General features: G+C 37.9%; 1 protein-coding gene across 1 annotated transcript; it reads right to left on the bottom strand.

Moving 5' to 3' along the window:
* Positions 1-5,327: 5,327 nt before the first annotated feature.
* LOC127226391 (gamma-crystallin E-like) lies at positions 5,328-6,349 on the bottom strand. The gene is made up of 3 exons (XM_051190374.1): positions 6,298-6,349; positions 5,969-6,211; positions 5,328-5,647 (listed from the first exon to the last, which is right to left on the bottom strand). Exons 1-3 carry the CDS (start codon positions 6,304-6,306, stop codon positions 5,375-5,377), a joined length of 525 nt encoding a protein of 174 aa, XP_051046331.1. The 5' UTR covers positions 6,307-6,349; the 3' UTR covers positions 5,328-5,374.
* Between the last annotated feature and the right edge of the window lie 18,699 nt (positions 6,350-25,048).

The raw sequence follows: 25,048 nt of genomic DNA, 5'->3' as shown, positions 1-25,048 counted from the left end.
AGAAAAGAGGAAAGACCAAGGGTCAACAAACATTTTTTTTTCTATAAAATACCAGGTAATAGATAAAATTTTGGGGCCATACAATCTAGGTTGTAACTACTTAGCTCTCCAATAATGATATGAATGTAGTGATAATCAGTATGTGAATGACTGTGTGTGGCTTCACATTGTGGACAGTCTAAAAATAATTATCATGGTCGTAGAAAAAAATTAAAAAAACACCTCTAGGGCTCTTTCAGGTGAAAAGACTAAAGAGTATTGATAGTCAAACACAATGTAAGACTTTATGTTAAAGTTTTGCAACAAAAAAAAAAAAAAACTGAAAGAATGTATGTGAAACCACAAATTGTCTAGCTACTTAATCCTATAATACTTTATAGACTGAAGTAATAAGCAGTGATATATAATGAAGAATTAGAATTCAGATAATTGAGTTTTTATAATATTTTATAATATTTAACTATATATTTATTGATGGCACATCACTAGATAATACCAACAACACTGGTTTAGATCTTTTGTAAATCTCTGTCATTAACTACTAACCTCAAAGAGAAAAATTAAGAAATTATTTATTCTGATTCAAACATGGGTGACCACACCTGAGAACCTAGGTTCAAGTTGTCTTGAATAATGTGGAATAATTTACAATGTGGAAGTGGTTACATTCACCTTCACAAAAGAAAATCATGTTATTTTCCAAATGCATTGGTGGGAAATCGAGACAGACACGGAAAACTATCTTATGGGCTTTAGATATTATCTGAAGGCATTCTTGGATTTCCATTTGGCACAAACTAGTAGTATGTTAATTCACGCCAATGGTTTTTACCTTATAGTTGAAAGAATGTTAGTTCTTAATAGCAATGAATGGCTATTAAAGGAGCTTAATAATAATAATAATAACAACAACAACAACAACAATAATAATGTGACTCTGGACCTGTAACATCCAACTTCTCACAATCACTAAGTGCTCCTCATTTAACCAGCCCTGAATGTAGAATCTTTAACATAGTTGTGGTAGCTCTTCCCCCCTCCCGGGAATTCAATTCACAATCTGTACATATGAATCACACATGAGATTGTATGATTCTATGAGAAATGTATGTCATTAATAATATTAAACTATTATCAGTGCATATTAATACGACTCCTTTGTATCCATTTACTTACGAAGTTTAACGTACAGGCGTTCCATTGGCCAGGTCACAGATTCTTCATAAAATTATTATCATTGGCAAGTCTTGTTAGAGAGGTTCTTTACCGCTCAAGCACTGTAAACAATTTATTAGTCTAACAGTCGGTCTTTTATCAATAGTTTGGTTTCAGTGAATTAGAGAATTCCTTCCATCATCCTCTGACAGCTCCTACCTCTGTGTCTACAAATGTGGCAGGATAAAAATAATTGCATGTTCAGAGCAAGAATCCTGGAAACGTTTCCAGAGTCTTATCTTGTTTTTTTTTTTTTTTTTTTTTTTTTTTTTTTTTTGTTTTTTTTTTTTTTGTTTTTTGTTTTTTTTAAAATGACTTCAATTGAATTTTGAAAACCAGCACTTGATTTGAAATAAAAAAAAAGTTTCTTTGCGATGCTTTCTTTGTTTTTTCATCTATTAATATTCTATTCACAAAGCCAACTTTGAGTATTCATGTTTTCTTCTAGGCATGATAATAAATAGTTCATGAATGCCCCATTTCTCTATATTTTAGTTTTCAATTTCTATAAAAAGTTTGTCTTAGCTAGCTGTTTGACAAACACTGTCAAATTCTGGTCTGCATCATGAAGGGAAACCCTCTCCCTTTGAGTACTGTGTTTAGTATTTCTTGTCCAGAGTAACAAGTTATTCTTTAGAGCTAGAAAAAAAGCTATGTCTGTGGCTGTGCTGTCACTGTGGAAAAATATCTCTGGGGTCCTTCTCTAATTGCCCATCTGAGTTGGACACTATCTTGCCTTACATTCTTTCAATAGTTGGGAAAGTAAAGTGGATACATTGGAAGGATCAGGGAGAAGGGGGTGGTAGTGGAGGCAACACAAGTGCACACGTGCACAGAGGCTAGAAGTCTTCCCGTCATATGTGACTGTAAACTGCAGGTCCTGTAAGGCCAGCGAGGATTTGAGGTGGGAGCCTTGCCCAGATTCTGATTGATGTTTGGTCACTTTCGTCTCTGCTGTGGCTCTTAGTGGGAGTATTGCTTCCACCCCAGAGAATGTGGATGCATTCAGTCTTAATTAGGGTTACTATTGCTGCGATAAAACACCATGACCGAAATCACACTGAGAAAGAAAGGGTTTACTTGGCTTCCACTTCCGCTTCACAGTTCACCATTGGAAGAAGTCAGGATAAGAACTCTGGCAGTGCAGGAACCTGGAGGCAGGAACTGATGCAGAGGCCACGGCAGGGAGGGAGTGCTGTTTACTGGCTTGCCTCTCTAGGCCAGCTCAGCCTGTTTTCTTATAAAATCCAAGGATAGCATCACCCACAATAGGCTGGGGCCTCTCCAATAATCACTAATCAAGAAAATACCTAGTAGGTCTAATCTTATGGAGGCATTTTCTTAATTGAGGTTCCCTATTTTCAGAGGCTTGTTTAAGTTGACATAAAACTCTTAATCCCAGTCTCTGTGGAGAATCAATGGAACATGTGAGAAACAGGCTATAATAAGGAGTATTCATATTAATAGACTGTGATGGAATATTGTGATAAATGGGAATTTTAGAATCCTGTCTCTTTCAGCCTGAAGTATTCATCTTTAGGAAGATTCAATCTGTTCAGAGATAACAAACAAAATACCCTTAGGATTGACTGAATCACATTTTCCATGTGCTTTAAGATTCTTATGTTCCTATGCCTTTAGGTAAGGCATGTACTTTCTGGTTGTTACAGATTTTTGTCATTCCTTGCTGCTGTCTCTACCAGTAACTTTGTCATTCCTCTTTCTGTCCTGGTCCCCAAAGAGTTTACTCCTCCTCCATCTCTTAGATCATGGTACTCCCTTCCAAATAATGTTTTGTAGGTGACTATCTTATCCTACCTCATCAGAAATTACTACTTCACAGGGGTTTTCTCATTATATCTAAATGCAGGATTTCTTTATTAGCTGTCATTTAGAGTAAGAATTTATGTTTTGGATCTAACAAGAACAACAAAATAAAAATAAATCTATGGCTGTGCTAGGTCTATTGATATACAAAATTCCTTTGGGATTCTCCTTCAATTATCCCTCAATAGTTGAAAAGTAAGGTGAATAGAAAAAAGAAGCATCATGAAGATGATAGAGTAGAGATAAAAACAAAGCTGTACACAGAGGAAAGACAGAAGTGCCGAGGCCTTTTATATAACTATAAATGGGAGGCCAGGTAAGGTCAGTGAGCATCTGAGGTACATATTTCTGTTCATCCATGAGTCTACTCTGTACTAGATCTTTCAGTAAATGCAGAAGTGTTGGATGGCATCTGTGGAATTTTATAGTTTAGTATGCAAGCCAAACACACAAGACTCCAGACTGGTAACATGGAACCTGCGGAACTATCACTGCATAGGGGCAGATTAGAAGGATCTACCGAGTTGTGACTTGTTTCAGTGGGGTCCATGTTTGCTGTTGACACTCATTTCTGTTCAGTTCATTGGAGCATTTCAATGGGGGCACTCACAACACTAGAGTGGGACTCATTCTCCCTCATTCTCTTTCACTGATGACAAGTGGAAAGTATAGTTTGATGGAGCATCTACTCACAAGGGAATTACTGATTATAATGCTTGAATATATTACCTGCCATCTATTAAACACTCAGAATAACCCAATTTCATGCCAGAACATCTCGAACCCAAATGCTAAGGTCTGAGTGTTTTCTGAACACAAATTCTCATTCATCTTATATCCTGCCTGAATGTCTCCATTATCACTGCTCAGTAGAAATTTCCTAAGGAATGTAATCTTAGACTTAAGGCTTATATTTTAAAAGTTTATAAAAAGCCTTTATTTAAAAAGTTAAATGGTGTGGGTAAAATTGGTTTTAATTTTTATTTACTATATATTGTATCATAATATACAAAATGCTATTCTTTAAACATTAAGTTATATGCAATGGGACATTTGTGCTTTTCAAAATGAGTCTTAAAATTGTGGTGGCTATTTTATGCTTAGGATATATCTTCCCTCAGACTAAACTCACTTCAAGTGTTCATATGCACATGTGTATTAGACACAACTACTCTAAAATGTCCTCAGAGATTCTCCAGCTATCTTGGAGCTTGCAAGTATATTAGGTAAGGACTAAAAATTATTTAGTTCACCATAATTTTACTTCTAAGATTTGTCATTTTCATCATTAAAGCAAAAATCATGAGCTGTACAGCAATTTGTCTTTTCCCCTTTCCATGTAAACATATAAAATGCAGTATTTGTACATAAAGAGATCTGTTTGGTACACAAGAATGCCTGCTTAGATCTCTTTTCATGACTCCTTGCAGAAAAGGCACCTTGAGCTTTCCCAAACAAGCCCTCAGGTCCCTTTCCCCCCATTTTTAGTGAAGGAATTGTTACCAAAAGCCTCTGGTGAATTCAGCGTCACAAAGTTTGATCTAAGTTTGGGGATAATATCTTCCAGGTCCATGATGTGCTTAAGAGCTTTGCATTCCTGCCATGTATTCCCCTAATCATGTACTCTCAGCCCTTACTCATACACAGAGCATGGACCTGTTTACTCCAGTCCAAACCGGCAAGTGCTGTATAGCTCCATTATAAACGACATTGGAAAGAGTCTTTTGGCTTCTTTTAAAAGATGGCTCTTGATTCCTAAATCTGTGCTCTTGGCAGGCAAAATACTTAAAAATATCTTCATTCAACCTCGTAGTTTTAGAATCTTTGGATGTGTCAGTAATGGCTGTGCTAACAAGTAAGTCGCTAACTCTATCTCCCACTGATACAGTTTTATTTAGCTATTCTCCTTCATTCAATCGCCCCAAACGAGTTATAAGTGAGAGCACTGAGGAGAGCGAGTGCTCTACATGTGAGCTTACAGGGATACTGTTAGAGCAAAGCCATTGTCCGCGATGCAAATATGTAAACTCATGGAATCCACATCTTCACGAATTAGGAAACTAAGGCACAGAAATGCCAAGTGGCTTGCCTTACCACCTACAGCTAGTGAGTGGTTGGGGGATCCAGGATCCTGAGGTTGAGCTCCTGGCCACTCTGCCCACAACAGACACTGAACATAAGGCTATCCATAATTTTCCTGTCTGCAGTTTTTCTATGCCCTTCCAAGAAAGCCGAAAAAGAACAGAGGATCCCATTACTGCATGGAACACACAGGAAATATTTTATTAATGTCCAAATGGAGAAAATGGTAGAGTAAAAAAAAAAAAAAATCTCAGTAGAAATCCATGACTCTCCTCAGAGAGCCCACCCTGGCATTCATGGCGCCCCAGTCGTGGTAGCGCCGGTACTCCCCGGGCCTCAACAGGTACTGCCGCCCCCGGTAGTTGGGCATCTCGTAGAGGACCCAGCAGCCCTCCAGCACGTGAAAGGAGTGGAAGTCACTGAAGTGGAATCGGTCCTGGAGGTGAGAGCAGTCGTCGGTGATCTCCACCATCTGACCTCTGCAGTCCTCGCGCTCGTAGATCCTGATCCTGTGAGAGCTGGACTGTGTGACATGCAGAGTAGACAAAAGGAATGTCAGAAAACCTGACCTGTCACACCGCAGAACTCATCAAGAACCACTCCCTCCCCCCCCCAGCCATTTCTGTTAAGTGGGAAAACTGAAAATCAGTTCTCACAGCCTGTTCTGTTATGGGTCTGTCTTAGATCTGTCTTAGATTTCAAATGTCAAAGGTTTGCTGCATTTTCCCGAATCCTAGAGAATCCCTGTAAGGAAGGTAGCACCTACCCCATCCCTCTGCTCAAAGGATAACTAGATGAGGGAGAAGATAAGATTGAGGCCAGAGGAATGTAGGAATGGACTCACGTGGGGGATGAGGCAGCAGGAACGGACAGAGTCACTGAGGCCCATCCACTGCTGGTAGTCAGGGTAGTCCCCACGCCTCAGGAAGTACTGGCAGCCTGTGAAGTTGGGCTGCTCATAGAGCATCCAGCAGCCACTGTCCACGCGCACAGAGTTGCAGCGGCTGAAGTAGGGCTGCAGGTTGGAGTGGTCGCTGCTGCACTCATAGTGGCGGCCCTGGAAGCCGCGGTCCTCATAGAAGGTGATCTGTAAGGCAAGGCAGGGCTCAGAGACCTGATGTGGCATGGACCCGAGGGCAGGACCCTCCCCGGCCCTGGGTGCTCTGGGCTCACCTTCCCCATGGCTGGTGGAGTCGGTTCGGATGGGATGGTGCTGTTGGGTGTGTATGGCTCGGACCAGTGTCTATATAGCAGGAGGTCTGCTGCGTTTGCAGGAACAGCACAAAAGAGGCACGTGGTGGGACTGGGCACTTTCTGTCTCTCCTTTCTATATAATGACTGTGGGGGAGGTGTGGGTTATTGTATGTTTTCCCTTAGCCTCTCCAGAGCTTTCGAATGGATGACGAATCATTGACCTGGTTAAAAGGGTCACTTGGTGCAGCTCGGGTCTTTAAATGATGCCTATGTGGGAAACTGAAATTGAGTAAAGATGCTCAACTAGTTAACCATTGTAATTAAATGGTTTATTAGCCTTTTATAAATATCTGATCAAGGGCAATTTGAATAACTATGCATGATAGTAATGGGATCTGCTGTCCCAACGAGCTTGAGGCTCTTAGGCTGGAGAACTGCTGGAAGTGTGGCATGAGACGATGGTTGTCCCTTCTCCACATGGTGCTCCAAGTGGGATGGAGAGCACATAACTAATGGAAGGTAGGTGACAGAAGGCCAGACTCCAGGGAAGTCTGATTTAACATGATTTCAGCTCTGCTCCCTGGAACAGGGACCTGACCAGGGATTTCTAGATGCAAGTGAACATACAAATACAACATTTGAAATGTCAGGTTTGCAGAATCTCTGTCTTTTCTGCTGTTTCAGGTCTGGGAAAGTCCTGCTAGCTGTGTGGTTTAGGCTCTGAATCCCAGGCTGGTCTCTTCTCCCTACCCGAGTCATGCTCATCATCCCTAGTACACCTAGGTGCTCCAACCACACTGTACTAGTGTAGTATTCCATGCTGAAAGCACTGTGGGGACTTCTGTGCTCACTGTGGGTATTTAGCAGGCTCCAGCCTCTATCCACTCACACCTACAGGGCATTCCCATACTCACTTCCCAAGTCATAACAACCCTTCATGACTTGAGTCTCTGCTGAGTGTACCCACAGAGCCGGATGCAAAGTTCATCTTTGACATAAATAGTCTTCTAGAAGTACTGGCTTGTGGTTAATCCATATTTAGTGCTAGTTTAACATTTCTGCCCTCAGTTCTCTATTGCATGAGTGAGTAAGTTTAAGGAACTGAAGAAAAACCTCAAAAGTAACCAAATGCTTAAGCATGCCACTGGAGGAGAGCAGAGCACCTCATGTGTTTTCTATACAACCTGACTTGAAAACAATGTTTCAGTTACTAAATATTGCATATAAAAGAGAAACACATGAAAACCCTTGCTAAATATTGTGCTACTCATAATAATCTTCATAATATAAATACATTATCTACTAACTATAGTATGTAATGAAATTGTCCCCTTATGCATGTGTATTAGTTTCCTTGGACGGACAGCAATTTCCTTAAAAAAAAAGAGAAATCTATAGAGAAGAAAGTAGGCCTCGATTAGACAAAGTCTGAAAATTTTAGGTCATTACAGTGTTATGAGGACAACAAGAATAAGGGAAATACAGCCAGGAAGGGTCTGGGAAGCCAGGGATCAGGGCAGAGCCCCAGACACAGCTCAAGTGTGCTGGCACAGAGATACACCCAGGCAAGTGCCTTTTGGATACTTATATGGTCTGTTCCAAATCCCGATTTCAGTTCAGTGATCTTTGTTAAAGGTTCCTAAATAGTTCTCTCTAGTCATTATTTGGATATGAATTAAGGCTTTACCGGCTTGTTTATTTTAGTAATCAGGGTGAGTGAATACTAGTTGTCATGTTGCTTTTGAATCTTCAACTGTACTGTCAATCTCCTAAATATGGAGCTTTGTGCTAAGCAGAATTCTTTTGATATAATTTTCCCAAGAGACTGATAGTAAATAGTGTCACTCTACACACTAGTTACTGACTTCCGCATGCACTGGAGGTTGAATGTGAGAGCCTCTTACAAGTTAAACAGTTGTTCCTCATTAAGCTACAGATGCAGCACTCTACAGTTAGAAAGTATGGGGGAAGAGCCTTCTTCTTCTATATGATTGAAAGAAGACAGATAATATATGTGATATTCAGAAGGCAACCCCAGCAGAAATACAATGTGTTTTTATCCTTTCTTTCTCCTAAAATTTCAAAGAATTTAAGCCCATAAGCCTTTGGTCCATCATGGTGTTTGCATATTGGTTTATTTTCTGGGGGAGGAGATGCAGTGGCAGTGGGCAGTCCTTTAGAAAACAATACAGGATAAAATGAGCAGTTGAGTCTCTGTCAACTCAAAACCAACTGTACCTGTAGTATTATGGGATAAGATGGCCTCTTCTAGTATACAAATACATGTATATGCAGACAAAACATAAATATATACATATTGAATAAATCTTTTATAAAAGTATATGTTGTACAACGAGATTCTGTGATTAGCTTTGTCTCATTAATAGACAACAGCAATTCCTTAACACTGATCACAGTAAAGTACCAAGGCTCTTAAAGGGAAGCCTTGGAATAAATACAAATCATTATTAGCAGGAATATTAATTATCTGAGGAAGGAAAGGCAGCTGTATCATCCACAAACGTCTTCAGATAAATCCATCTGATCTAATTTATTTAATATATGATGTTTTCTTTTAATTTGTAGCACTTATACCTATGGTAGAATATAGCGCAAAACAATTTCTTAGAAAATTAGTCTGACGCAGCACCTGTGCAGTGCAGGCTAAGAAAAAATTGCACAGAACTACTCAGTCACATGGTAAAATAATCACTAAAGTAAATGACTTTTCAACCTTAAAGCATCAGAAAAAAGATGACAATGAAAATTATATGATATAGATTTGAGGCCATCCAGATCTAGATTTCATCTGTAATAATACAAAAATACATTTTCTGGCAATTGAACTTTAATTATAAAATGTGGGAATAAAATATTTGATTTAAGTCTAAGATTATTTTCTATTTAAAATTGTTAAACTTTGAAAGAAGTAAAGTATAAGACATCTTAAATATCTACTATATAAGAATTCAATGTCACCAAGATAAAATAAAAATAAAAAATATCTCTGGGAACATGTTTGCTTATTTTTATTTGTTATTAAAAATATTAGTCATTATATCTTTCTTTACCAAATAGTCCACTACTGTATTGACCAAAATAAATCAATCAGGGCCTAAAGAAATAAAATACAAGCAAACAAATACTGCACAGAAGTCATGACTCATGCCCTGCTCCCCGTTTCTTCATTGTCATCCTTTTGGCAAACTATACTAGGAAAATCTATGGCTATTATTGGCCTTCAGGAACTGTTTGTAAAAGCCTTTCAAAAGCAATGCTAAGTTAAATCAAACTACTCACAGCAAGCAAACAACAACAGCACCAAACAAAACTCTTGGCTTCTTTTTCTAAGAAAGAAAACGAAATAGAGTTACTATCTTAAAAAACAGCAGATTTTCATATACTATGGGAATATCAGTATAAAATATCATCTTTAAAAATAAAATCTATCCCTCAGTAAGTTTTTTAAAGGTCATTAAAGTGCTATAGAAGTATTTTTAATGTTATTTTGAAACATTTAGACCAGTGTGCATTTTAATAAAACGTATGGTTAACAGTAATGTTTATTGTCAACTCAAAGGGATTTAGAATCACTTAGGAGACATATCTCAGGATTTGTCTGTGATATTGTTTGTGCAGAAGTCTAACTAAGGTAGGAAGGCCCACTATAGAATATATTAGTATTCTTCTGTAGGCTGGGATTCCTGACTGAATGAAAATGGTAAGCTCTAGGAGTCGTTGCTCTCTGCTTCCTATTGCTCTCACCTTTCTATGGGAAGAGGTAAAGGGTCCTTCTGCTGTTGCTTCTTCTCTGCCCTATCCCTGAAGCAAGAATTTATAAAATTCTTTATTACAGGTATTCAACAGGAAATACAGACTCATGAATACATGACAAGGTAGAAGCAGCTGCTACATCCTGCCGTTTTGCCCAGGTGGAGATGTGAACAATTGCAAGGCTTGCTTCTGTTCAGACCTCCCAAGAGAGTGATAGAGACCCCTCCTCTTCCTTGTAAGAAATCACATCTGCTCATAGAAGTCCTGCCTTAAAGCCGGTACCCCCAAACTACTGGTAGAATTCAATTCCCACAATACATCCCAGTCCTAAAACTATGATCTAGATTAAGCCTTCCTCTCTCTAGTACTCTTCCAGCATTTGGCCATAGCATTGAGAAAAAGTAAAGGGTGGATTTAAATGAATTCCATATACTTATTATTGTATTTTTTTCTACAAAATTAGGGAGCTCAGTTGAGGAATTCCAAATATTTTAGAGATCATCTTTAGCCCTTCAAATTCTACACATAAATAAAATTCCAATTTCTCCCAAAGTATGAGGAATAAATACCAGAGGGCAGTAAAAAAATGGAAGTGAGATTGATTTTGTGATCTGTTTATTCTGCTTATGTATAAATTGGAAAATAAATTGCTAGATTTAATATTATTTCTGAGACCAATATTTAGTTTCATGGATAAATCAACTCTTTTATTGGAGTAGGGAAGAGGTTTTATTTTCTCTTATTTACCGGAAGTGTGGATATCTGAAATGGTGGGGATGGAGTGGTTGTAAGAGCAGAGAGCCCAGAGATCCTTCTCAACTGTACACATGAAGCTGTGAGAGCAAGAGCTGGGAGTGGGGCAAGGCTGGAAGCCATCTTCAGTGATGTCCTTACTCCAGTAATGCTGTGTCTCCAAAGCCCCCACCACTTCCCCAAGCAGCACTGCAAACCGGGGACCAAGCATTCAAATCTTGGACCTGTGGGGTCATTTCTTGTTTGCATCAGCATTCACTGGTATGAGGTGCAAGCAACTTCTTTCAGTGTATGAGAAAGTGAGCATCTTCCAGTGTATAAGACACACATTCTCATAGACACAGTCATACATATAACACATCTATGTATAGTTTGAATTACATAATGCCAGGTATGACAATGCTCCCTCCAGAAACTGTTACCAAATAAATAGCCCAGCCCTAGTTGTTGAAGGCCTTTTCTTGAGTTGTTAATCAGGGGTGTCCAGTAACCCCCAAACAGTATAGACTATTGCCATTTTTCTTGATTGCCCACCAGACATTGATAGTAACCCTCCATTGCTGAACATACCACACATTTTGATCACAGGACATGGAGAACTGAAGTTGGTCTCACTGGAAAGCTTCCACTTTGCTATAAATCTGGACAGAACACATGGCTAAGCAGGCCATAGGTTCCAAGGATGAACCCAATAGTATTATTGGCTCAATGGACATAGTATCAAATTGCTGTCTATTTTATATCTCTCTACAAATAGATTAATGCCACTCTTAGACCTCACTACAGAAAAATCCTTTGACAGAGGACAGTAGTTAATATAGAAACTCACAACTGGTCAAAATGCAGAGAGTGAAGTATTTGTGCAGTGCTCATCCATAAGCAGGGTATTTATACTTCCTTTCTTCCTGACCATCATGGAAGAGAGGATAGAATGATTATAAGAGTCAGATGTTGAAGGAGACAGGTGAAACAATGTCTCCTAGACCTGATAGGTTGGCTGTACTCAGAAACTCATAGCATCCGTGTTTTCCTTCCCAAAACACGCACTAGTTTGAGCCAGTCAACATGTCAGTATGAATGTGGAGTGGCTCCTTAGTTCTCATACCTGGCTAAGGTGCTACTTACACTTGTGGTTGCTGGTTCAGGAGGGTGAGCCAGTTTTCTTCAAGGGCATGACCCTTAGTAGGTAGATCAAGCTCTAATAGATGGTCTGTCACCCATGAGTATATGAGCAGCACAAACTTGGTTATACAGATTTTATCAGTGATATTGATGTGGAAACAACTGTACAAATTTAATATGTAGAGTTTAGAACATTAAAATGAATGCAAACACCCATAATACTATGGCTATACTTGAGGTAGTTGACATAGCTAAAGCTTTCCATATTTTCTGTGTTCTTTTTTCCATGTGAAGGAAGGAGACTGAGCAGAACTTCTGTGACTTGATAAGAAGTAGTAAGTTTCCAATTATGTGTGTTTATGTGTGTGCATGCCTGTGTGTATGTATGTCTGTGTTTATGCATGCACATACCTGTGTGTTTATGCATATTATGTCTCTCTCTTTCTCTCTCTCTGTGCATTTTGTGGGACATTTGATCACACTGTGTGAAGATGTGTTAGCTGTTTTAACTCACCTGTGTAAGACACTTTCTGATTGATTTAGTAAAAAAGCTGAATGGCCAATAGCTAGGCAGAAGAGGAAAGGTGGGAGTTTGGGGCAGAGTTAGGAACTCTGAGGCATGTGGGATTTGCCAGTGAGATGTGAAAGAAGTCGACATACAGTATGGAAGAAAGCTAATGATGCGCATAGAAGAACATGGATTAATACAACTGTGTTAATATAAGTTTAAACAGCTAGTTGGAACAAGCCTAAGCTAAGGCCAAGCTGTCATAATTAGCAACAAGTCTCCATGTCATATTTTGGAAGCTTGTGGTGTGTGTGTGTGTGTGTGTGTGTGTGTGTGTGTGTGTGTGTGTGTGTACAGGCCAACAGATGTTGATCAGATGTTGTGCACCTTGCTTTTTGAGGTTGGGTGTTTTATTATTCTAGAAGTCACCAAATAGCTTGCACTGTCCCGAAAGCCCCAGCTGGGATCACTAATGTGTGGTACCATAACCAGGAGTTTCTTCTTCTTCCTCTTCTGCTTCTGTGGATTGATTATGGGGATTACATTCAGGCCTCATGCTTATAGACAAAATATTTTATCTACTGAGCTAATGTCCTATTCCCCTAAAATAGGCATGATTAAATGACCACAAAATATATTTCAGCAAAATGATTAACTTCTCAGATGAGATTAATGGAAACTTGTCTGGCTTAATGTAAAACAAATCTAAATGTTGTGATTAGATCTAAATTCATTTTACTTTTAAGATGTTTTTGTATGGACAGGTTTTGCTTTATTGGGTCTCTGGCTTACACATTTTTGGTTCTGTTTTTATGAGGTTTCTTATTTGTCTTTTGTTTTTATTGCTTTTTAAGAGAAATAATGAGTTTGGATTTGGGTGAGTAGGGAGGTGGAGAGTTTCTGGGAGGAGAAAAAGGAAGGGAAATGCATGATTTTTTTAAATTAAAGTTTTTATTCCTATTAAATTTTTTTTCATGCAAAGCTGAAGTGTCTGTCTTTGTGTCTATCATCCCTACTCTCAGAATGAGACTTTTCCTAGGCAAAGCTTTGTTTGCTTCTGTAAATGAACATCCACCCTCTTGCCCTTTCCTTTCTCATATCAGCCTGGTTTAAGTGATGCTCAAAGGAAACCATGTGAGCTCATGCTACCAGCTGTGGCTGGCCTTGGGTGAGCTGCAAAATCATCCAGGTTTACTGGAACTGAACTCCTGAGTCAACCACCATTTTTCCCAGAAAAACTGCGGTTGTAATTTCTAGGAGGACTCTGATAGACCCAGCAAAAGATCTGGAAAAATCCTTGATAAAATAAAACTAACAGGAGAAGGCCCAAACCTCAGATGCAATCATTTTTGGCTGGTCTGACAGCATATTTCATTCATTGAGCATAAACAAAAGCAAATTACTGAATCAGTTCCTAAAGGTTTCCATGGTATTCACAAAGGGGGTTCTATTATCAGCAGCCAAATTCAAACCAAATCAAAACAAAAAGGCAAGTACATGTGTAAAATCTTTACCAACCATCAAAAAGATCTACCACTAGCCCAATTAAAAGCAAAAATATATTTGTGATCTTAATAAATCCCTATTCACATATGCACAATGCTTAAGTAGCCCAATCAGTTAGTTGCTCCAAACAAACATGAATAATTGTCTGACAAAAGGATAGAGGATTAAAATTGTATCCCAAGATTATATGGATTTAGAGTAGGCCCTCGTGCTTTAACTAGGGATCATTCTTTTTCCTCACAAACACAGCCTGTACACATGGTTTTCTAATGTCTTGGGGAAGAAGATGCATGTTATTTAGTACTTCAGTCAGAGAATTCATCAAAGTTTTATACAGTATTAGCATTCTGAGACTTGAGGATTTGGTGGAAACATTTGAGCTACCCTGATTAATAAATTTCCTTTCTCTACAACATCTTACCATCATCCCATTGTCCATATAGATGATGTCCTTTCCATCATACTAAATAGCATTATAGAGTATACGCAGTTGCCTTACTTCTTGAGCTTTGTCCAGGAAACAGAGCATGTTTTTCATAAAATATCTGTTACAAAACTGTAATAAGTGAATACCTCTATCCAATTCAGTAACACCTATGAACCCAAGAAAAATCACCTAATTGCATTTCAGTCTGATTCAACTCAAGTCAATTCAGTTGGAATATTTAAATGCTCATTGTGTGCATAGCATTAATGTGGTACAACTATCTATCAGAGACACCTAATGTGCATGGTGCTTTGTGTGCATTATCTTCTAATGTGCATGGTGCTTTGTGTGCATTATCTTATTGATTTTTCCAGGGCTTCATTATTTTTCACTTCATTTTACCAATGAAAAAAGTATGTCTTTTTGCTTAGATAATGTTAGATAATAAAATAGCTTAGGTAATGTTAGATAATAAAATAGCTTAGCATGGTGCAATATTTCTTAGAGTCCAGTAGGTTTATTCCCCTGTGTTTAAAAATTAACTGAATGATCTGAGAGCTAGCATCCATCATCTTAGTGGCTATTGGATTACATATAATTGCCTAAGGAACGTGTGTGTGTGTGTGTGTGTGTGTGTGTGTGTGTGTGTGTGTGTGTGTGAGAGAGAGAGAGAGAGAGAGAGAGAGAGAGAGAGAGAAAGAAAGACAGAGAGCATCCTTATCCATAGAGGTGGCTGTATTAAGCATGTTGACCCCCTGAACAACCTGAGACTATGACATTCATTTGTTACTATGGAACAATTATAAGTGGGACTGGATATACTGTGGTTAGGGGCCTTGAAAGTTTCTCTAACGCTACCAATCACTGCTCATTAGAAAGACTATACATACTCTGGTCTAGGGAGCTCATTCCCCATTTTTAAATACTTAAGGAGAATTCTTGCAACTTTTCTTGGGAAAACTTTTGTGCTTCGTAGATCAGGAAACACATCCATGAGACACAAATGCATTTTCTCTATGTTCAGTGGTGAAGAAACATGATAACATGTGTAATTTCATAACTAGAAAGTACTAGAAAACATGGTGGTAGGTGCAGCTCAAGGCAACCCAAGTTTAAGGCTGCTTGCTAACACCTTTCCAGATCATTAAGCAAGCATTGACAATTTTGTGAGGTCTTCAGATTTACACACAATTTCATGAACCACCTAGATGTGGCTCTCACTGTGTGCATTTTCATTTGCACTCTGGTTTTCAAAATTCTCATCAGCATGACATATTCAGCTCTGCTTATATCATGCTAGGGCTTCCCCCAATCCAGGGCCTCAAACTCCAATTTCACCCACAAACCAGTTCTGAAGGACATGACCAAGCTTATTGGAGCAAATGAAGATTCACTCCTCATACTGAAATTTTGTTTTCTTGTAGCTATGTACAGCAGGAATGGAGAACTTCTTTTTCGCATCTAGGTGTACTAGGAAACAGAGTAGAGGGCCAACTGTGGGCACCTGTCAGACTTTTCCATTTTCCTCCATTCATTAAGTTTTGGTCAGAGACCACAGGATGGTGTTGCCTATGTTCAGGGTAAGTCTTCCCTTATTAGTTAAATATCTTGGAAAAATCTTAAGCTCTGTTATCTCTCTAGTCCTATGACTGGTGCATTTTAAAATGTGTTTCTATGATAAATGGGCATGACACTCTATGACTAGTGGCTGAAGGCAATATTGTCCTCAGATGAACCCATTCCTCACAGACACAGGATTTCTCTAGTGCCTAGATTTGGCTCAAGGGAATCTGAGTGATCTTGCATAATTTTCTGGGACTAGGTGGCACAACAGGAAACTGTGTGTTCTTGTGGGGTGTTTCTGCCCATCCTCCTGTTGTGGTGCTCTTAACTGAGTCAGATTTTCTCTGACCAGTTTTCTACATACACACACACACACACACACACACACACACCACAAGGATACACACATACACACACACACACACACACACACACACACACACACACACACACACACACACACGTATAATGTCTCATATTCTTTCAATATCCTATGCTCAGTGCTCAATTCTCCTGGTAACTGATTTTAAGAATCCTAAGGTTGCAATTGAAACTCTATTCCATTCCTTCACTATTATCCATTGCACTATCTTTTCTATTCTTCCTGTTCATTTTCTTTCCTCCTCTTCCTGTTCCCCCCTCCTTTACTTTTTCCTCCTCTTGTTCATTTCCCCCTCCCTTCTTTCCCTTTTCCACACCCTCTTCTCTTGTTTTTTCGTCCTAATTCTCTCCTCTTTTAATCAAACAGTAAATTCCACTCCACTAAGCATCCCAGTGGGTTTCTTCCTACATCTAATACACATCTAATGCATATAATTGAATCTCAAGTTTGCTACCTATGCACTTTCCTAAGGGGATTCATTTGTTCATGTGCCTTTAGATAAGCTGAAAGGAATTTGCGAGTTCTAGTCCAAACTAGCAACTATCTTTAGTCATCATTTAGAAATGGCAATAAGATTTGTTGAATGGATAAGTTAAAAAAAACTATCTTCATAAGCATTTGTGATTTGAAATTGAGGAATTAGAAATTAAAAAACATGGCTACAAAGCTCTGCTATTTACTGACATGGGAACAGGAATGAGTCTCTGAGAATAGGGAGAAAATGTGGTATAGTTACTGCCAGCTTGGGAACTACCTGGAGATGATAAATGGAGTGGTCCTCAGAGAAATAAAACCACTGGAGCTCATCAAGTAATAGAAATAGGAAGTGTCAAGTAGGCTGGACAATATCCGAACAACCACAGTGGGAAAAAATGGTACTCATAAAAAGTAGCCTGTTTTTTAAATGTACCACATTTTCTTTATTCATTCTTCATTTGAAAAGCATGTAGGTTGCTTCCAGGTTCTGGCTATTACAAATAATACTGCTATGAACATAGTTGAACAGATGTCCTTGTATGAATGTGCATCCTTTGGGTATATGCCTAAGTCTGGAAATGCTGGATCTTGAGGTAGATTGACTCCTATTTTCCTGTGAAGCCACCATATTGATTTCCCAAAGTGGCTGTACAAGGTTGCATTCCCACCAGCAATGGAGGAGTGTTCCCCTTGTGCTTTTTTATTTTTACCATTCTGATAGGTATAAGATGGTATCTCAGAGTTGTTTTGATTTGCATTTCCCTGATAAATAAGGACGTTGAGCAATTTCTTAAGTGTCTGTCGACCATTTTAAATTCTTCTATTGAAAATTCTCTGTTTAGTTCTGTACCCCACTTTTAAAACCAATTATTTGGTGTTTTGGTGACTAGCTTCTTGAGTTCGTTGTATATTTTGAAGATCAGCCCTCTGTCAGATGCAGGGTTGGTGAAGATCTTTCCCATTCTGTGGGCTACTATTTTGTCTTGTTGACTGTGTCCTTTGCCTTACCAAATCTTCTCAGTTTCAGGAGGTCCCACTTATTAATTGTCTATTTCAGTGTCTGTGCTACTGGTGTAATGTTCAGGAAGTGGCATGTTGTGCCAATTCATTCAAGGGTACGTCCCAATTTCTCTTCTAAGAGGTTCATGTGGCTGGATTTATGTTGAGGTCTTTGATCTATTTAAATTAAAGTTTTGCACATGCCAGTTGATATGGATCTATCTGCAATCTTCCACATGTCAGCATCAAGTTATGCCAGCACCATTTGTTGAAGATGCTTTCTCTTTTTCATTCTAAAATTTTACCTTTGTCAAAAATCAGGTGTTCATAGGTATGCTGATTAATATCTGGGTTTTCAGTTCTATTCCATTGGTCTACCTGTCTGTTTTTGTGCCAATACCAAGCTGTTTTCATTACTATATCTCAATAACAAAGCTTGAAGCCAGGGATGGCGATGCATCCAAAAGTTCTTTTATTGCACAGGGTTGTTTTGGTTATTCTGGGTTTATTGTTTTTCCATATAAAGTTGAGTATTGTTCTTTCAAGGCTTGTGAAGAGTACTACTCAATGAAAAAAAAACAATATAAACTTGAAATTCACAGGCAAATGGATGGAACTAGAAGAAACTATCCTGAGTGAGGTAACCCAGACACAGAAAGACAAACATAATATGTACTCATCCATATATAGATATTAGACATAGAGCAAAGGATTAAGAGCCTACCAGCCTTTAATCCACACCTACACAGAAGCTAGGAAACAAGGAAGACCTTAAGAGAGACATGGTCTCTGGAGAAGGAGAAAGAAATAAGAGCTCTTGAACAAATTGGGAGCACAGGGTTGGGGGGAGTAGAGAGATAGGAGAAAGAGGAGGGGAGAGGAGAAGGTGGGAAGAGAACATAAGGGATCAGGGAGATTGAGTTGGGGGATGAACAGATGAGAGCAAGAAAAGAGATACCTTAATAGAGGGAGTTATTATAGGTTTAAAGAGAAATCTGGCACTAGGGAAATGTCTAGAGATCCATAAGGACAACCCCACTAAGAATCTAAGCTATAGTGGAGAGGCTGCCTTAAATGTCCCTCCCCTATAATAAGAATCATGACTACCTTAAATGCAATCACAGAGCCTCCACCCAGTAGCTGATGCAAGCAGAAGCAGACACCCACAGCAAACTCCTGGAAACCCATTGTGGGGGGGGGAGTGATGATCAAAGGGCTCAAGACCATGCTGAGGTTGAGGGAGTTGAAGATAAATAATTATAGCTACAGTTTTCCTTAGTTAGGATTAAAGATAAGTTACATAGACTTTATACACACAAAGATAGGATAGATGATGGCATATTTTCTTCAAAACTTGCTAAATGATAATGGACTAAATATTGTTAACTGTGATTCTTACTTGATAAGTGTTGTGTTATATATTTTGTTTTGTAAAGGTTAAAACCCTTCTTTTTATTTAGACAGAAAACAGGAGAGGATGGGAGATGTCATTCTGTAAATATTTTTCTCATACTGGTTAATGAATAAAGCACTGTTGGCCAATAAAAAAAATATAAATTGTTTAACCAAAAAATAATACACAAAGATTTAAAAGTTCAGTTATTCCTCCCTATGCACAGAGGCCATGGGGTGGAGGGTCCAGAGAGCTGCAGAGTCAGTTTGATAGAATCCATGGGAAGGAAGGATGCCAGAAAACTCAAAAAAATAAAAAACTAAAAAAATAAAAAAGCAATGCCTGGGGCCTTCAGGTGTGACCATCCGTCCCCGAATGCTGTGAGAGTGTTCTGTGGCCTCCTGTGTAATCTGAGAAAAAATCACGGCTTCCAAAGACAAAAAAAAATTGTATAATATTTAAAAAAGCACATACAAGGAAAAATGGCATTCTGTAATCCCAGTTTTTATTCAACTGACATCATGTTCCTTGTATTGCTTTTTACCGAGATGCTCTCTGTAGAGTAGAAATCATACTTCCAGGAGAGTGGTTAAATCTGAATTAAAGAGAAAAAAATAGATACCATCTGGAGGGCATAAATCTATTTGTCTTCAATCCCAAAACTTCAATTAAATATTAACAGTGAACAGAAAGGCTGTTTTATAGGTACTTACTCAAGTAAGTACCTTACACTTAACTCACTCTCTTTGTTAATTTGTATTTTCTATTATTTTGAATCAAGTGTCTGTGAGTTTGTGTGTCTATATGTGTCTGTGTGCAGATGCACTTGGAGGCTGTGTGGCATGTTCTGGAGCTGGAGTTATAGACAGTTGTAAGCCCCCCAACATGAGTCATGAGAACTGAACTCAGATCTTCCAAAAGAACAGTATGTGTTCTTCAACACTGAATCATTTTCCTAGTTCCTAGTTTTGGTAGTTTTCATTTAGCTCCTTGAATCTTCAAATTTAAATGATTTCTCTGTCTCTATTGCCAGTTTAGGCAGCTGACAGGTGTATCACATGATGTTACAAACAGAATTTAAACCCCTAAAGACATCTGTTAACAGAAGCACCAACTAATTCAGTCCTGAAGATGATGAGATAAAAATTACATCAAAGACAGTTAATTTACCAAATCAGGAATAACACATGGCCCAGAGCTTTTTAAATACAATGTGAAAATAAAATAATTGGGCAAGATCCTATTAACAAGCAGTCTGAAGTGCAAAGCACTACTGCCTCCTTCAAACTCATTCTTAGAAGAGTTGTATTTAAGGGAAGTGATTATTTTGATCCAGATTTAATTTAAACTAGTGGGGTTAGGATTATTCTAGTATTTATGTATTTAAAGTAAGGGAGATTTAAACATGTGTTTTGGGATGGAATGAAAACAATATTCAAAAATACTTTAAAGCAAAATATGTAAGGAGGGGAAAAAGAATCTGTAATGCCATATGAACTTTAACAGAAAATCCACAGACAGAATAAATACAGATATGAGGATGTTCATTTACATCATGTTGATTTGCACAGTGTCTAAAGCACAGACAAAGTTAAAATACTGCACAGGCTTCTCACTGACAAATGAGAAGAAAAGGTAATATCAACTCACAATATGTGACCGTAAGCTCCTTCCATCAAGGAATGTCCACTCAAAAAAATGAAGGATTAAGAAAATATTTTTATAATATAGCAAAATGACAACCATCACATGACTAATAAATTAAATCATTTTCCCATACAATGTCTCACCTATGCCCAGAGTCAGCAAATCTGGTCCTGTGAGAGCCATGTCACAGTTTCTCCAATGGAAGCTCTTAGTAATAAAAATGGTAAAATTTCCAGAGACTGTTGGAGACTCGAATAGCTATCATCAGTTTTTTGTTGTCTTAATCCAGGCAGCCTTTTATGTGGGTGAGGTCACATGCTGAGAGTGGGTACAAAGAGAAAAATTAAATCTCCTTTACCTTGAGTATATTTTGTAAAAACCCTTGTTAGATGTTCCTCAAAATTCATTGCTAATGAAAGCATTTGCCAATGAATATTTTGCCTTTTCTTATCAAATCCTTCTCTATGTCATCACTGATGGGTAAGAAACACAATGGAGACACAAAGACTTGAAGGCATCAGTTTCTAGGGCTTGGAACTCTGATGAACAAGGCCAGAGGTGCCAACATAATCTTCTTCATAGTGCCATGCTTGAAAAAGACCTTAAAAAATGGCTGGAAAAGATACATTTTCTGAAGTCTATAGATTGCCTAGAAAGACACATTATTGATCATACTTTTCTCCTAAATGTAAGAAACAAACAAACAAAAAATAGAATGATACTTTCCCTTTATTCTTTACTTCCAGGGCTCTTCCTTGGACAAAGACTCCAGGAGATCTGCCTTAAAAATATGCTTTCTAAGCCTCATTCTTGGCTTTCTGTCCATCCTGCCCTTTCTCCCAGTCACTGACCTCACAGGTCATTAGCAGCTGCTCTTGGCTGTGTTTATTGATTTTTGAGAAGTGGGTTCTCTCTTGCCTTTTTGGCCTCTTTGTTATTCTTTCCTGGTTCTTCCTGAGTCATAAATATATTCAAAAGCGAGCTGACTTAAGTTTCTCAACTTAAATGCTGCTCATCCTTATCTGTGGGGAAAACTTGTAAATGAAGAGTTTGATGCAGTAAATTGTTTAAGATGTATCTTACTTACTTTAAGAAAACATAGATTATTAATAATGTAAAGAGCTCTCTGTCATTTTTCTGACCCCAAACTAATATGCTACTACCCGTCTAATGTAGTTGCTACTCTCTTCTTTGCCCACAGATAGACAAGCACCAAGAGTCCCTTAATAGAATCACAGCCAAGAGCTGCCAGGAACATAAAAGCATTGCCAATATAAAAATGTATACTTTGGTAAACCAGAGATCTAATTTCAAGGACTATCCATTATGAAAAAACAAACAAAAAAAGCAAAACAAAAAAACCAGTACTGCTAAGTTTTAAAATGTTATCCAAACGCAGTGTTTTATAGAAGGCATCAGCAAAGTCATCAGGATCTGAAGGTTTATTTGTGAAATTTCTGATCCCAATCTCAATTTCTTTTAGATAGGAGATTCACTATACCCATTTTGGTAGATTATGTCTCAGCACCCTGGCCTTCCTATGTTGTAGAATCTTTGTTTCCCAGTCTTACCTTGAACTCAAATGGATTTTTATTTGTTTATTTTTGCTTTTTAAAATGTTTTTTTATCAATCAATTTATTAATTATTTCTTTTCGGAAAACTTACCTTAAACTAGTTCACGTTTTCAGCAATGTTGAAAGCACAAGTTCTACGTGTACTGGCCAATGGCCTTGCTGAATCAGGGTGCAATATTTGTTGTTGTTAACACATTATCTACCAATATGTATATCTGTGGTTGGATATGTCCAGAATATTTTGAATTGATCTGTACTGAAAGGAAAGGGTCAATGAGTTTCAAGGGATCCTCTGTCCAAGAAATAGAATTATTGAAGCAGATTATTATGGATTTTAGTCCATTAGAAGTGACTGATTGGTAAAATAGACCATTTTGCTTGGCATTCATCATTAAAAAACATCAAGGAGAAAGACTAGTGGATTTATGACTCAAGACTTCTTAGAAAAATAATTTCATAATCAGGCATCCTTACAAAATTTAAAATTCTGACTGTGATAGAAATAGACATTTCTGGGGGTAAGAAAGGGTTTTGCCTTTGCAGCAGTGTTCCAAATTTCAGAGTCAGCACTGGGTACAGGGAAAGTTCAATGGGTTGATGCATATTTATTGAAGGTTAATGGGTCAAGTGATGAAAGGCTATTTTCACTAATAAATGTGTTCATGTATTTATAGACAGCGAAGTTCTCTAGAAAATCAAGAACAAATTAAGCATTAAGACAAGGTATCCAAAGTACTCAATACACAGATTCTAATGTTTTTCTGATAGTTTGGATCATGGATTATTTTTAAGCCTACATACACTTTATTCACTTAATACTGAATTGGCACCTGCTGTAAGAAAGTAGGTTATTAAGACAAGGCACAGTAAGAACACCTGAGAATGTGTCTGACAAATTGCTAATGCATCATTTTCAGTGAGTTGGAGTTTTAAGTGTGTGAGCAAAAGATAAGCAAATGATTAATCTCTCCATAGAAAACAATGAGGATAAATTGTTATTATCTAAGAATTCTATTTAAGAGAAAATAATCTGATTTAAGAAAGAGAATTCTGCGGGGAGTTGGTGGCTCTCACTTTTAATCCCAGCACTCAGGAGGCAGAGGTCTGTGAGTTCAAGTCCAGCCTGGTCTACAAGAGCTAGTTCCAGGACAGGCTCCAAAGCAATATGAAGAAACCCTGTCTCAAAAAACAAAACAAAGCAAAAGAAAACAAAAAAAAAAAAAAAGAAAATTCCACTGTTTTTAAAATACATCCATTACTAACAAGTTGTAACTCTGCTTATGGTGTTTTGATATGCCAACAATACAGAATGATTAACTCAAACTAAATAATGAATCTGTCACTCCACATCCACATATTTACTGTTTTAGAACTGTTTCCTTATCTTTTATCTCATGTTTGAATAATCATTTTGAATCATCCTAATTTCCTTAGCAGCCAAAAGCAAAAAGAAAACTATTCTGGTTTTGAAATGTTTGTATTGGTTTTCTTAGAAAAAGTACCTGATTACTGTAGTTTAAACTTACACATTAGAGAATGGTATATCAGGAAGAAATTGGAACCATATAATTTGAGAAAAAATAATTAGAGATTTCATTTCAGAAAGATACTTGTGTATATACTTGTGTATACCTATAGAACACGGATGCTGTTATACAACAGACACTACTAGATGAACTAAGTTGTCTTCCTTGGGGACACTTATACTTTGACTTCATTACATCCACAGCTGTTTAATTTCAATTTCAACAAAAATAAAAGGTGGCACTTGGTTGTCTTTGTTTTATTTTATTGTTAATTAAATTATTATGACATTGTTTGCACACTCTCTCTCCTCCCTTCTAACCCTTCCCATGTCTGCCCCTCCCAAATTCATGTGATCCCCTTTTCTTTAACCATTGTCATAACATACACATATAAATGAATAAACATAAATATAACCTGCTGAGTCTGTTCAGCGTTTCCTCCATATATACATTCGTAGGGTTTACCACTTGGCATTGAATAATGAACCAGAAAACTCATCACTGAGGAAGTTTAATTTCCCCTTCTCCCAGCAGTTGTTAATTACTTTTAACTTTTCATCTGGAATGGACCCCATGAGATTTTTACCTATCTACTTTGAAATTGTTGGAATAGTTCAGGTCTTGTGTAGGCTTCTATGTTGTTGAGATTTCATGGGAACAGCACCCTGTCATACATAGAAGACACGATTTCACTGCAGACATCCTGGTCTTCTAGCTCAGAATCATCCTGCCCCTTCTGTGATGCATTCTGTGCTCTAAGTACAGGGGTTATGTTGTATGTTTGAATTGGGGCTCAGTTATACTCAACATTTTGACAATTGTGACTTTCTGAATTGATTGATCTGTGTACTGACTAGGGTAAGTTATACACTTATCAATGATCATAAGGACAAGTACTTAGAGTGCTATTAGGAACTGCATTTGTGAAGGAAGGTTGCAATAGTAGGTTCTCCTCTAAGATCTATGATCACACTAGCCAAGTGTAGTTGGATACGTTTACAGGACCAGGCATGATTCCACTCTTGTTAAGTGGGCCTTGAAACCAATTAAACAGCTTGTTGTAATAATCCATACAAAA

The sequence above is a fragment of the Phodopus roborovskii genome, unplaced genomic scaffold (genome assembly GCF_943737965.1).
Source record: "Phodopus roborovskii unplaced genomic scaffold, PHOROB, whole genome shotgun sequence".
Classification (NCBI taxonomy): domain Eukaryota; kingdom Metazoa; phylum Chordata; class Mammalia; order Rodentia; family Cricetidae; genus Phodopus; species Phodopus roborovskii.
This window is presented reverse-complemented; position numbering and strand designations above follow the sequence as displayed.

What these genes read in the sequence shown, in the direction of transcription:
- LOC127226391 (XM_051190374.1), bottom strand. An exon ending in CCTGCTGCCTCATCCCCCAC is followed by an intron (nt 5,648 to 5,968) that starts GTGAGTCCATTC and finishes CATGTCACACAG; the next exon opens with TCCAGCTCTCACAGGATCAG.